General features: G+C 34.1%; 1 protein-coding gene across 1 annotated transcript in view; it reads left to right on the top strand.

Annotated features, from left to right (window-relative positions):
• Positions 1–13,869, top strand: part of LOC144972153 (man(5)GlcNAc(2)-PP-dolichol translocation protein RFT1-like) — a 33,250-nt gene that overhangs the window by 7,240 nt on the left and 12,141 nt on the right. Inside the window, exons 6-11 of the mRNA XM_078913212.1 lie at positions 291–392; positions 1,555–1,689; positions 4,087–4,165; positions 4,342–4,392; positions 11,015–11,145; positions 11,487–11,631. Of these exons, the coding sequence (XP_078769338.1) occupies positions 291–392; positions 1,555–1,689; positions 4,087–4,165; positions 4,342–4,392; positions 11,015–11,145; positions 11,487–11,631 (643 nt within the window). The remainder of the gene's footprint in view (positions 1–290; positions 393–1,554; positions 1,690–4,086; positions 4,166–4,341; positions 4,393–11,014; positions 11,146–11,486; positions 11,632–13,869) is intronic.

Raw genomic sequence — 13,869 nt, 5'->3', positions numbered from 1 at the left:
GTGTGGTGTTCAAATGTGCTATGGCATTGTTTGTATACACCAAAAAAAATATTTAAAAAAGGATTACACAGGGTGTGAATAGGTGCGACAATTGTTAAGTACTTTCAACAAATCAAAAAATGTATATGGTAAAATTTATTGGCCACTTGTCTACGTGTCACCTCTGAAAATCATAACAAGATATTCTGAAATATTACTCTAAATACAACTGTGTTGAGTGTTTTTGAATGTTGATAGCTTTTCAATTTCAGTTTAATAACTTCTCTTAACTGACTTCTCTTCTCTAACAGGTGGTAATTCTTGGGATATCACAGGGAACCAAATGTATCCTTACTGTCATTTTGATGGTTCTTTATCCGTCTGGTGGATTGATCAATTTCTGTATAGCTCAGGTAAAAATGATCTTGTCATTATTGTATTTTTCGGAAAATAGGCTGTATTTTAGTTTAACAGATAATATTTTTATGATCTTAATGAAAGGTGGATGATAATATAAATTACCTTGATCAATATTTCTTATAGGCAAAAAAAGGTTAACCTACTAAAGTAATGATGTGCACCATCCTCATCATTATCATCATCATATTTTACAGTGTCTTATTCTTTTCAAAATGGACTTTTTCAATCATATTTACCTGTTCAATAAAGGGGGTTTTGAATTAAATCTACAATATACTCATACTGTATTTATTACATACCAAGATAAAAAGATTGTAGTTAAAAACAAAAGGTACGTAACTATAACAATTTTATATTGCAATTTCGATTATCTAGAAAACTCATAACGATATTGTTGGCAAAGGAGACTGGACAAAAATTATAGTTTTATGAAATTTAATGAAACACATTTGGGTTTTGGACAAAATTACCTTGATGACTTAAGTCAAACTTATAATGTATTGAAATAATTTTATGTGTATTGTTAACATTGTGCAAACTGTGGTGATGAAAAAAATCAGATTTCTTAATTTTGTTTCATGATTTTATATCATTCGATTAGTCATTTAACAAATATCATCATATTTAGATGCTTATAATCTATAATCCATCTCACGTCTGGATATGATATCTAGCTATGTAGTCTTGTGGTATGACACACGCTTTCGGTTCTGGAGGTCCTGGGTTTGAGTCTTGCTCGGTGCATAGTCCTTGGAAAAAGGCTCTTTACTCACAGTCTCACCGTACTCAGGTGTAAAATGAGTATCTGGTTGTTAGCAACATTGTCTCTGTCAGAAAAAATTGTAATATCGCCTATCAGGCGTCATGTCTTGTTCTGCATGTGACTTGTTACTGTTGGCCAGGGATCCCTTGTAAAGTGTGTTGAGCATGTTTTAGTAGATATTGCACTATATAAAAGCTTACTTTTTTTTTTTTTACAAACTTAACTTTTAAGGATTTTTAAAATTATTGTCAGAAACTTTTAGTATTATGTCAGCTATTCATTTTCATCTATGATTAAAATATTTGAATCTATCGCCTATGCATATAATTTTTTGGGGCGTATCATACATATTAGTCAGTTTTTTTTCATTAAATATTCCTTGTTCTTACCAGATCATATCCAGCATTGCCTATGCAGCCTCATATCATCTTTACTTTGCAAGATACATTGAAACAGTCCAGAAAAAAGATGACAATTTCCCTCTCACAAAAATCAGAGATATATTTCCCAAGAGATGCCCTGATAAAGTAAGTAATTGACGATGTAAGTCAGCTTTATAGTTTTATTAAACATTTTACGGTTACTTTATTGACTTAATAGGTAAGATAAAGTAATATGCATTATATAGCAAAACAAAAGCCACATACTTATGCATGAGGGGAAATGGAACCTTTGACCTTTGGTTTGATTTTCAGTTTGTGACCTGCTGTCTCAAACTAGTTTTATGTAGGGGTGAACCAAATGAATTTACATGCTAGATTATACATTTGTTATTATGATGATGATGATGATTATTATTATTATGATTGTTGTTGTTATTATTTTATTTTGTTATTTAATTAAATTTTTTTTTTTTTTTTGGCATTAATTTGAGGGGCAGAGAGGAGTGATTGCTTTAGTTATGTCAATCCATTTGTATTGGTCACTGCCATACTGTAGTGACACATGTTACAGATGACTGCTCATTCATTAGTGGTAAAACAGATGCACACATAAACCGTTAGGATGGTGACCTCACCATGAAGTACTCGGCCAGGGGTAAAAACCAACTTTATCAGTAGATCAATACCAAATGAAGTCGAGTGAAGAACAAACTAGCTGTCGGGTTATCAAATTTTTGAAATTCCTTCATCTAAAGTTTACAGTTATCTTTCCTCATATTGTCCAAATAAGTTCCGCTTATGGAAAAACTTCTCTGCTGGTGTCACACATTTTAGCAATATTGTTAACGTCACATTAGAAACTATCAGGAAAGTACATAATGTATTTCTTTTTTGTTTGGATCTGCACGTCTACATTAATACCCAGTCGGATTGAGTCAGTGGGATTTATTTGAAAAAGAAGAAGATGGCATGAGATGACATGGAATGGGATTTTTAACAGACTCCCTAATTTGTAATATGTTAAAAATTGGCAGCAGATTAAAATTAATTTGCTAGTAGGATTATGAAATTTCTTTGTCTATCAAAAACTTTATTACCAAATTACTGGAAACTTCTACTTATTCTGAAAATCTTAAGACCGCAGAATTCTTTTTCTATCACATCTATAATCCCCTCTTTTTACTTTGGCTACAGAAACTTACAGTAATCTAATTTAAAGCCTGGTTTTGTTGTTGTCATTATATTGTACGTGGATGAAATTAAATCTCTGAAATCAGGTTTAAAAGCTATTGCACTTTTCATTTTATGTCCACTTACTCATTATTTGATCAATATTGCCTCTTTCTTTGACTGGCCACTGAGATGACCGAGTGAATAAGGCCTTGCGTTTTCAACCGAGGCTGGAGCCTGGCTGTCAGTATCTCATTTTTTAATTTTTTTTTTATTGAACAAGAAATTTAACCCATAGAGGCCCGCTTCCCCTGGAGTCACCCGCGACTGTTGAGGCCCGCATCGCCCGTCATCGCCCGCGGCCCCCGAGAAAAAACGGATCATGTTTACTTTGTTATTGCAACGAATCACTTCGTTTTATTCTAAACCGGAAACATCGTAAACGTAATGCGATCGTTCTATTTCCGTTTCGTTTTTACCGCACGTTTATATCGTTGATAACAAGTGAGTAATCGAATTCAGAAAAATGGCATTCCCGTACGTTGCGTGGCGCTAGAAATGATGTTTTGGAGAGTGGTGTGGACGATGAAGAGGATTTTGGAAATGAAAGCGATATCGAACTAGAAAGAGAAGATGTCAACGATGGTGGGGATGGACAAGACAAGGCGTTAGCACCCGATCAAGGTGATTCGGACACTGAATCGGAGTCCGAGATTGACGAAAATGACGGGAATGGGGGTGCGGGGAACGAGTTTTTTTTTAAAATATTTTTTTCCCAATTTATTGAAATCAAAACATGTCATGTTATATATCATTCGAAAGCAAATTTATCTGGCTATAAAAAGGAATTAAAATTATAATTTTATGTCATTTGGTTCTCGTTTAATAATTTTTTAACTTTGTGTTGGTATTTTTTTGTTAAGAGTTATGCCCCTTACACTGGGTCTCAGGGGAATTTTTTTTAGTAAACACCGGGCCTCTATGGGTTAATCCTTTTTGGCTTTGTGTCTGATATCTGGGTTTCATCTTGATCTTTTCTCGAGTTAGACCCAAAAGAAAAAGAAACAACTGATGGTGAGAAAGGAGAATTTTATTATTTAAGAACAAAAATTATAACATATCAATTGTTCATTGTGGACAGGTGAGATGTTTAGTCAAACTGTTCATTTTTATTATTGAATAAGTTTTTATAATTTGATTTTAAATAGAAATTGCATCAACCTTTTTTTTAGAAAGTGAAGTTTATACTATTATTATTATGAAGTTTATACCACTGACTAATTCAAACTTGGCAATAAATCCCATTAGTGGATGTCCTTTTATTTTGCTTCTTTTTTTTTCTTTTCGTTTTTTTTTGTTTGTTTCATTCAGTCTTTCCTCGACTTGGAATTAGCAAGCCTTGTATGGAGTTTTTTCAAACAATCTTTCTTGAAGCAAATCCTTACTGAAGGTAAATAAAATATATTGTGTGAGAAGTATAAATACATTTTTAAAATTTTTGCCAAATGATATTCTCTTCTATATATATGAAACTTTGAATTTGTGGGCAATGTCCTGTTAGTTAAGTGTATGAAAAGATTTGGAGCGACCAAAACATTTCAATGTCAATTTGATTGTATTTTTCAGGGGAAAAATATGTGATGACATTTTTAGATGTTCTCAGCTTTGGAGACCAAGGTAAACTATATATATATATTTTTATTAAAGACGGTTACATTTACTATTCTTAGTATCATATTTATTTTTATTTTCACGACTGATTATTTTCTGCTATTTAATGCTTTGTGGTTATGGTTGCAAATATTAATAGAATTTTTTATGTTGTGAAGAACATTAAAAAAAACAACAAAATATTAAAATCTTATATAGATGAATTTGCTGAGTTATCTCCTTTTGTTAAGGATGTCGGTTGGGAGAATCTATCAACCTCTTTAGGGTGAAAGGATAAATGTTCTTCACTGTATTATTATTATTACTATAATAATAATAATAATAATAATAATAATAATAATAATAATAATAATAATAATAATAATAATAATATAATAATAATAATAATAATAATAATAATAATAATTATTATTATTATGGTTTTACCGTTTATGCCCAAATAAACACACGCTGTGCTTGAAAATCCAGGGGGAGAGAGGTTGCGTTTACATGTAAAAGTTAAACAACTGAAACATGATTTTGTTTCATGTGTTTCATTTTCATTTTTCTAGCTTTTTGTTCAAAACTTCAAAAAATGACAACAGTAAAAAGGTGGTTGGAAGTCTGAAGGGGTGTGCATTTATTGGGGTATATGTGTTAATCACACAAGTCAGGTTTATTTAACTCTTTAGTTGCCACGGTCGCCGCACGGCGACCAAAAATAAAGGTCGCTGAGTTGCCACGGTCGCTCTTCGGCGACGAGTCAATGACCGCTATTATCGAGGCGAATAATTAATTCTGCGAGCAGTAATTATACTGCTGAACTGCCATACATCTCACTGACGGCTATTGACAGCATTTTCTCGTGCATTCATGATTTAAATTCGATTTTTACATTGTTTTTATCGTAATTTTCCGTTGCCAAGGCTTTGTTTGTATTCCACTAGGGAATCAGATGAAGAGATTGATGTGTATAGACATGATAGTGACTCAGGAGATACATTTTTATCAGAATTGGAGATTACGGACATTGAATCTAGTTCGAGGAGTGACGAGGGAGGGTCAGACAGTGATTTTAGTGATGTTCCAGGGGGTCGTGGGGACAATAGTCTTCAACAGTCATAACGTCACTTCCTTCCTAATGACGCATGGTAACTTAGTAACACTGGCTCTAAACTATCGGAACAATTAGCCACTCCCACGCCTCGTTCTGAAAAAAGTCCGCGAAATTAAAGGGGAGGCAAGAGAAAATCAGCTGATCGTTAAAATAGTAACAGAAAAGTGGAGGTGCTCGGCAATGAATGCAAGAAAGACATTTAAAACGCCGTAAAAATGTTTAAAAATCACTTAATGTTATAATTACCATCCATAACAACCTGTCAAATTCACATATGTAAGATGTCAAGCCAAAATTAATAATAAAATAATAAAGAACACGATTGACCGGTGGTCCGTTGACTACACATGCATACGAGTACCAGAAATATTTTGTAAACAATGTAACACAATATAATGTGTAAGTTTCAAAGCAAATGCAACCACAAATAACATCAAAGAACAATGTGGGACTACTGTTTTAATTTCATAAAACCAAAACGTATATTTTCTGCCCCCGATATTGAACGTGTAGTTAGTATGTATCGTACAAACAACATTCGTTTAGACAGGTAGTCGGGATTCTAGCGCCAGTTTTATTTGGGCAACCATGATTGGGATTTCACTCAATGCACTTATTATTATTAATTATTATTATTATTATTATTATTATTATTATTATTATTATTATTATTATTATTATCATATAATAATAATAATAATAATAATAATAATAATAATAATAATAATAATAATAATAATAATAATAATAATAATAATAATAATAATAATAATAATAATAATAATAATAATAATAATAATAATAATAATAATAATAAGCAGTTGAAAGGATATAGTCTTTGGTGTATAAGTGCATATGTACAATATTTCTTATAATAAATGCTTCAAAACAAAACAAAACTAAAAAAAATAAATAAAGAATAAATGAATAAAAATATCTATTTGGGCATTTACTTACATTAATAGTCTTGAAAATCACAATCACAATCCATGAAAATTAAATATCCCAAAATCCGAAGAAGACATGAATTTAATCCAAAATCCAACACAGGAATGTATTTTAATAGGAGACAGATATCCTATTAAAACCATAGCATTACTTGCAAACAACAATACCCCACTCTGTGTTTAACGGGCTTGTGGCCGTCACATTGTAAATTGTGGCCGCATTAGGGTAATCGGTGTCCTAAAGACTGACATACTGACATACAATCAATGAGAACTATAAAGAATCCATTCTAGAATTCAACTACAAACTGAAAAGCATGATAAATATCACTCTCTCAAATAATTTCCTTTGCTCAGGTTCACTCACACTCTCCTTTATTGCAAAACATTGATAAGTGAGATAAAGTTTGTATTTCAATTATAAACTTAATCACATAACCTAAATGATGGAGAATAAAAACAGCTAATTATAAAAATAATTCACAGATCAAATTATCTATTTGAACTCCGCATATTTAGCTTAATTACTCATTGACCATATATTTTTTTAAATGGCATTGTTTCATTTAAACAAGACCATGACGCTTATGCCTGGACCGGGTATTCACAAATTCTGCTTTTGTGTTCCACTTTTCGAATCGAATATATCTCTATCTTATCCGTTTATTTGCAAATTTTCTGCACTTTATAAATAAGACCATAACGCTTATGTCTGGACCGGTTGTTCGCAAATTCTGCCTTTGTGTTCCACTGTTCGATTAGAATTAATCTCTATTTTTTCCGTTTATTTGCAAAGTTTCTGCACTTTATAAATAAGACCATAGCGCTTATGTCTGGACCGGGCATTCGCAAATTCTGCTTTTGTTTCCACTTTTCGAATCGAATTAATATCTAGTCTATCCGTTTATTTGCAAAGTTTCTGCATTTTATTAATAAGACCATAACGCTTATGTCTGGACCGGGCATTCGCAGATTCTGCTTTTGTGTTCCACTTTTCGAATCGAATGAATCTCTATCTTATCCGTTTATTTGCAAAGTTTCTGCACTTTATAAATAAGACCATAGCGCTTATGTCTGGACCGGGCATTCGCAAATTCTGCTTTTGTGTTCCACTTTTCGAATCGAATTAATCTCTATTTTATCCGTCTATTTGCAAAGATTCTGTACTTTATAAATAGGACTATGACGCTTATGTCTGGACTGGGTATTCGCAAATTTTCCTTTTGTGTTCCACTTTTCGAATCGAAATAACATCTAGTCTATCCGTTTATTTGCAAAGTTTCTGCACTTTATAAATAAGACCATAACGCTTATGTCTGGACCGGGCATTCGCAGATTCTGCTTTTGTGTTCCACTTTTCGAATCGAATGAATCTCTATCTTATCCGTTTATTTGCAAAGTTTCTGCACTTTATAAATAAGACCATAGCGCTTATGTCTGGACCGGGCATTCGCAAATTCTGCTTTTGTGTTCCACTTTTCGAATCGAATTAATCTCTATTTTATCCGTCTATTTGCAAAGATTCTGTACTTTATAAATAGGACTATGACGCTTATGTCTGGACTGGGTATTCGCAAATTTTCCTTTTGTGTTCCACTTTTCGAATCGAAATAACATCTAGTCTATCCGTTTATTTGCAAAGTTTCTGCACTTTATAAATAAGACCATAACGCTTATGTCTGGACCGGGCATTCGCAGATTCTGCTTTTGTGTTCCACTTTTCGAATCGAATGAATCTCTATCTTATCCGTTTATTTGCAAAGTTTCTGCACTTTATAAATAAGACCATAGCGCTTATGTCTGGACCGGGCATTCGCAAATTCTGCTTTTGTGTTCCACTTTTCGAATCGAATGAATCTCTATCTTATCCGTTTATTTGCAAAGTTTCTGCACTTTATAAATAAGACCATAGCGCTTATGTCTGGACCGGGCATTCGCAAATTCTGCTTTTGTGTTCCACTTTTCGAATCGAATGAATCTCTATCTTATCCGTTTATTTGCAAAGTTTCTGCATTTTATAAATAAGACCATAACGCTTATGTCTGGACCGGGCATTCGCAAATTCTGCTTTGTGTTCCACTTTTCGAATCGAATGAATCTCTATCTTATCCGTTTATTTGCAAAGTTTCTGCACTTTATAAATAAGACCATAACGCTTATGTCTGGACCGGGCATTCGCAAATTCTGCTTTTGTGTTCCACTTTTCGAATCGAATGAATCTCTATCTTGTCCGTTTATTTTCAAAGTTTCTAGATTTTATAAATAAGACCATAACACTTATGTCTGGACCGGGCATTCGCAAATTCTGCTTTTGTGTTCCACTTTTCGAATCGAATTAATCTCTATTTTATCCGTTTATTTGCAAAGATTCTGCACTTTATAAATAAGACCATGACGCTTATGTCTGGACCGGGTATTCGCAAATTCTCCTTTTGTGTTTCACTTTTCGAATCGAATTAATATCTAGTCTATCGGTTTATTTGCAAAGTTTCTGCATTTTATAAATAATAATAATTGTTCAAAATTTTACCTTACACCCGATATTACAAGTACAAGTGAGCCAGGTGAAGAAGATTGTCAAACAGTGTGACAGATGAAATAGGAAGAGAGAGAGAGAGGGAGAGAGAGAGAGAGAGAGAGAGAGAGAGAGAGAGAGAGAGAGAGAGTGAGAGAGAGAGAGAGAGAGAGAGGGCAAGAGAGAGAGAGAGAGGGTAAGAGAGAGAGAGAGAGATATTCGTTTTTTGTTCAAAATCTCTCTCTCTCTATCTCTCATTGCACAAGGTTGTGCTATTTACTACTATTTATCAAGAACAGCCAAGCTGGCAACCCAGTCTCTGTATAAACTAAGCAAGATGGCAACAGGGACCTCGCTCCTTATCCAATGCCGAAGCTTTAGTTTGAGTCAAACGGTTTTGTTAAAAAAACCCACCCAAAATAAGTTCGTGTCGTAAGTGATGGAAGTTGAAGTCGGCTTATTATAAAATCGTTTTTATGGTCTGTTTGGATTACCCTTTTTAAATAGAAAAAGTGAATATATCATAAACTTGAAGAATAGGCAAGCTAAATGAAATTTAAATTGACTGATTAAATGAGTACGCGAGGCTGAGTTGCGAACGACTACTGTGTTCCGACATTCCGATCCCAGTGTCATTCATGTTCACCGTACCGTGTTACTGTCTACACACTACACTGCATTGTTAGTGACTGGTCATGTCTTTTTTGTTTGTATGTTTTACGCAAGCTTAATAAAAATTAAATTGACTGATTAAATGAATACGTGAGGCAGAGTTGCGAACGACTCATGGGTTCCGACATTCCGATCCCAGTGTCAGTCATGTTCACCGTACTGTGTTACTGTCTACACACTACACGGCATTGTTAGTGACTGGTCATGCCTGTTTTGTTTGTATGTTTCTTTTAATATGGGTCAATTTACAAAGAATAATAATAGAAATGTTCAAAACAAAAACTAGATTCACTATTACGTGCCTGTAATGAAGTGCTTTCCACAAACCGTGAGCGAGAATGATGGTGGAGGTAATGGCAACCATGTGGGTTTGTTATTGTTTCCTACCTCCGTCAACCCGCGCATCCGGTTGCGCACCCACGCTGATTCTGAACAATGGCGGACGCCGTATGAAATATTTCTCCGGCGAGCTTAAACGCGTGTCCAGAGGAAAAAAAACCCCATCAATTTGCTCATGTTTTGACTTTTACACATTCTGATCACAAGGCATATGAAAAGGGAATGAAAAGTTCTAGCCAGCATGAAGAATAAAAAGTAATGATTTTCTTTGTTTAGAACCAAGATGGCCGCCGTTGCCGGGCGCGTGACATCAGACTACTGAATCCAATTTACAGGATGTAAACAGAAGGGGGCGTGGCACAAATGCTCGAGGTGATGGTAACCAATGGATATGGAATGTATTGACACATGAAGAGACTCATAATCCAGCTGAATGGCTCATTGAGGTTGAAAACAATTCTGGAGCAAGGGATGTAGGGTTTAGTGAAGAAAAGGTTATGCCTGTGAAGTATTTTCAGCTTTTTTCCCCCGATGTTTTGGGAGAGGAAATATGTTACTTATTTTTTCTCCCTCCCACCCCCCACACAAAGAAGAAAAAAACCCACAGTAAATGAATGAAGAGATATCAATATGATATTTTCTGTACTTTTTGTTCAATCATTACTCAATAACATACAACAATAAAAAAACATTTTTATTCATATATGGTGGAGATACAGGCCCATAAACACAGAAATACATGAAAAATGAATATTAATTAGATATCCAAGATGGCCGCCAAGGTCATGTGACCTAATTTGCATATCACATTACGTCAAACTGTACCCACATCTATTCATATATACCTATGAAAATATGAAGTATGTGTGATGATTACTTTTTTTTTAGTGATTTTTTTTCTGAAAGCACTCAATTTTCGTCCATTTTGGCCAAAAGGCTTGGCAACTGGGATTTCTTTTACTGCCAGGATGCTTGGCAACTAAAGAGTTAATAGTTAATAACAAATATAAATAAAAGGATAGGAAAAATGCTACTGTGTCGTTTTTCTTATGTCCTCAGGGGTCTATGACGTAATCAACAATCTTGGTTCAATGGCGGCTCGTTTTATCTTTTTACCTATTGAAGAAAACATTTACCTCTTCTTCACTCAGATGATAACCAGGGGACTGAAAGCTGAGGATCAAAGTCAGGTGAACTTAAACTGGATCTTTGTTATCACAAATGTATGTTACATGGGAAAAGCAACAGTGGGACCAGCTGAGACTGGTGTATGAAAGATGCATTTAACTAAAAAATAAAAATAAAACATGAATTAAATACTCCCCGCCCCCCAACCTTTCTCTCTCTCTCTCTGTCTCTCTCTCTCTCTCACATACAAAAACTCTCTCTTTTACACACACTCACATACGCAACAAAACATACACACACACATACACAGACAGACTCATAACTAAAAAAAGGAGAAGAAAATCCTTGCTTTGCCAAGTCTCATCACTGTAAAATGAATATATCCAATATTTGTCCATTACAGGAATCTCTAACACTATGTGCCAAGCTTTTGAGTGTCGTTTTGAAGTTAGTGACTTTGATTGGCCTCATAATTGTTGTATTTGGCTACACGAATGCTTATCTAGCCTTAAATTTGTATGGAGGTCTAATGCTAACAGAAGGAAATGGTATGTCCTGTTGTTTATTTGTACCACCATATACTTTTCTTGCTATTTATTTATTTTCTATCCTGACCTCCCATAGTGGGCAGGGGGGTACATACTGTGTCTTCTATCCCCCTTATACCTGTTTTCCAACATGCTTTCTGTCTTTGTCTTGGAATGAGATTACTTGGTTTTGTCCTGGCCCTGGCCGGAGTCCTAGCTTGGAGGGAAACAGTCAAATGCATAGTTATTGTTTTGGGAAATGATATTTTTTTTTCCATGTAAATCATCTCTGTTATGTATTATTATATTTTTTATTTTCAATGTATAATGTAAGCATTTGAGTGTATTCCTCTTTGTTGTATTTTGTGCTTGTGTCCGCATGAGACTTGTAGGCGATCTCAAACTAAGTACATTGGTGGTGTGTTCTTGGAATCTACATCTGATCCCTATTTGTTCTCAGTTCCCTTATGTCTTACTTTTTCTTGGGTGCTTTAATTGTAATTCTAGAACTTTTTACTATCCCATTTTCTTCCTTTTTACTGGCGCTGATATAACCTAAATGTGTTGCAAGCGCCGTAAAACCCTTAAAAACAAAACAAAATAACAATTTATTTTCTATATCATAACCAACTGAAAATGTTATTAAGAAGTTTGGTGAGAGTAAATTCATTAGACTTTGTTTTATTGTCATGGTTGGTCGGGTTAAGGCAATATATCTTCCTCTACTAACTATTGAATTGCATTATGTCTTCATTGAATCTTGTTACTGTTACTTTTGTTTTGAGGTCTCAAAAATTATAATTTTTGTTTTAGAATTTTAAAACAATTTTCAAATGAGTCCATATGCATCATAATTGAAAACTATCTGTTTACAAATTTTCAGGTTATGAAGATTTGCAGGAGAAAACCTTTAGTGCTGATATGTTCGGGTGCTTTTTCTTTATTATTATTATTACTATTATTATTATTATTATTATTATTATTATTAAAATAATGATTACTATTATTATTATTAAAATCATGATTACTATTATTATTATAATCATTGTCATCGACATTGCTTGTAACCAAGTTGCACAAATTTTCAGGTCTGATTATGGGCTTAGTTTAACATAGTTGTAATGGATAATATTTTTCATTGGTTTCAGAGTATTTCTTTACAACAATGAGCTTATAACAACAACAAATTGGGTTATCAGACTTGCAAATAAGTCTACATCATTTGTAACGGTTCAGATCAATCTAGGGTAAGCAGCTGAGCAAGAGAAGTCGGAGAGGATGTTTAACCCTCGAAGTGTCAAGGGCCGATTTAATCGGCCGCTCGGCTGCCCCCATAACGTTCGGGCCGATCTAATCGGCCCTAGTTTAAAGTGACTATACAACGACCGGCACTCTAGACACACATAAGAACTCTGTTGTGTGAAGTCCTTGATGTGTCTTCTTTCGTTTTTTCTCGTTTCCTTCTTGCCAACAGACCGTTGAACCGTGATTTTCAGCGTTCTTTTCACACGTTTACCGCATCTCGAAATGACCGATTCTGAGCCACAACCAGGGCCTTCGGGCCTCCATAGATCTAGAAAAAGATCTACTTTAGCTAATAGAAACCTATTTGGCAGAGTAGGCCTAACAGTAACACTTGTGACCTTCAAATGGACAGTTATTTGACTCTGTGACTCTGTGTTTATAATTCTTGTGTTTTTGTGTGGTTTTTTTTTTGTGCTATGTGGATAAATAGAGATCTCTCTCTCTCTCTTTTCTCAGTAAAAATAAAGGTAAGGAAAACAACACGTTTTTTTTTGTCCAGTACTGGGTCATTTATTGTTGATGTAGATCAGATGCAGTGAATATTTGTATCTATTGTTATATATTGTCTGAAAGAGGAAATGATGAGCTACAACTTGGGTATTTCAGAATTTCAATTTAGGCAAAATTTAGCTGACTTATCCCTGGTCAAAGTAAATAAGCCGGATAAAAATAAATGTCAAGGTCAAGGTCAATGTCATCTCAAAGGATGGTCAAGGTCACAATGTCGTTTATAAATGGTCATAAGTATTCATAATTTATTCCTCTTTCAGAAAATATATACTTTTACAATCTTATTCTTGGAAACAAAGCTACTACATCTTATTTTCTAAACCTTGGTAAAATCAATGAAATTGCCCCGACATTTTGGCCGGGTACTATTGACGCTTCGAGGGTTAAATTGCTGGTAACAGATCTTGATCTTGTTGTAGATATATATACATAGTGGCCAACTGC

This window comes from Berghia stephanieae, chromosome 1 (assembly GCF_034508935.2).
Source record: "Berghia stephanieae isolate SIO BIC M18660-M18661 chromosome 1, UCSD_Bste_1.3, whole genome shotgun sequence".
In the NCBI taxonomy this organism is placed as follows: Eukaryota; Metazoa; Mollusca; class Gastropoda; order Nudibranchia; family Aeolidiidae; genus Berghia; species Berghia stephanieae.
The sequence above is the reverse complement of the archived record's forward strand: the minus strand, read 5'-3'. Positions and strand labels throughout refer to the sequence as shown.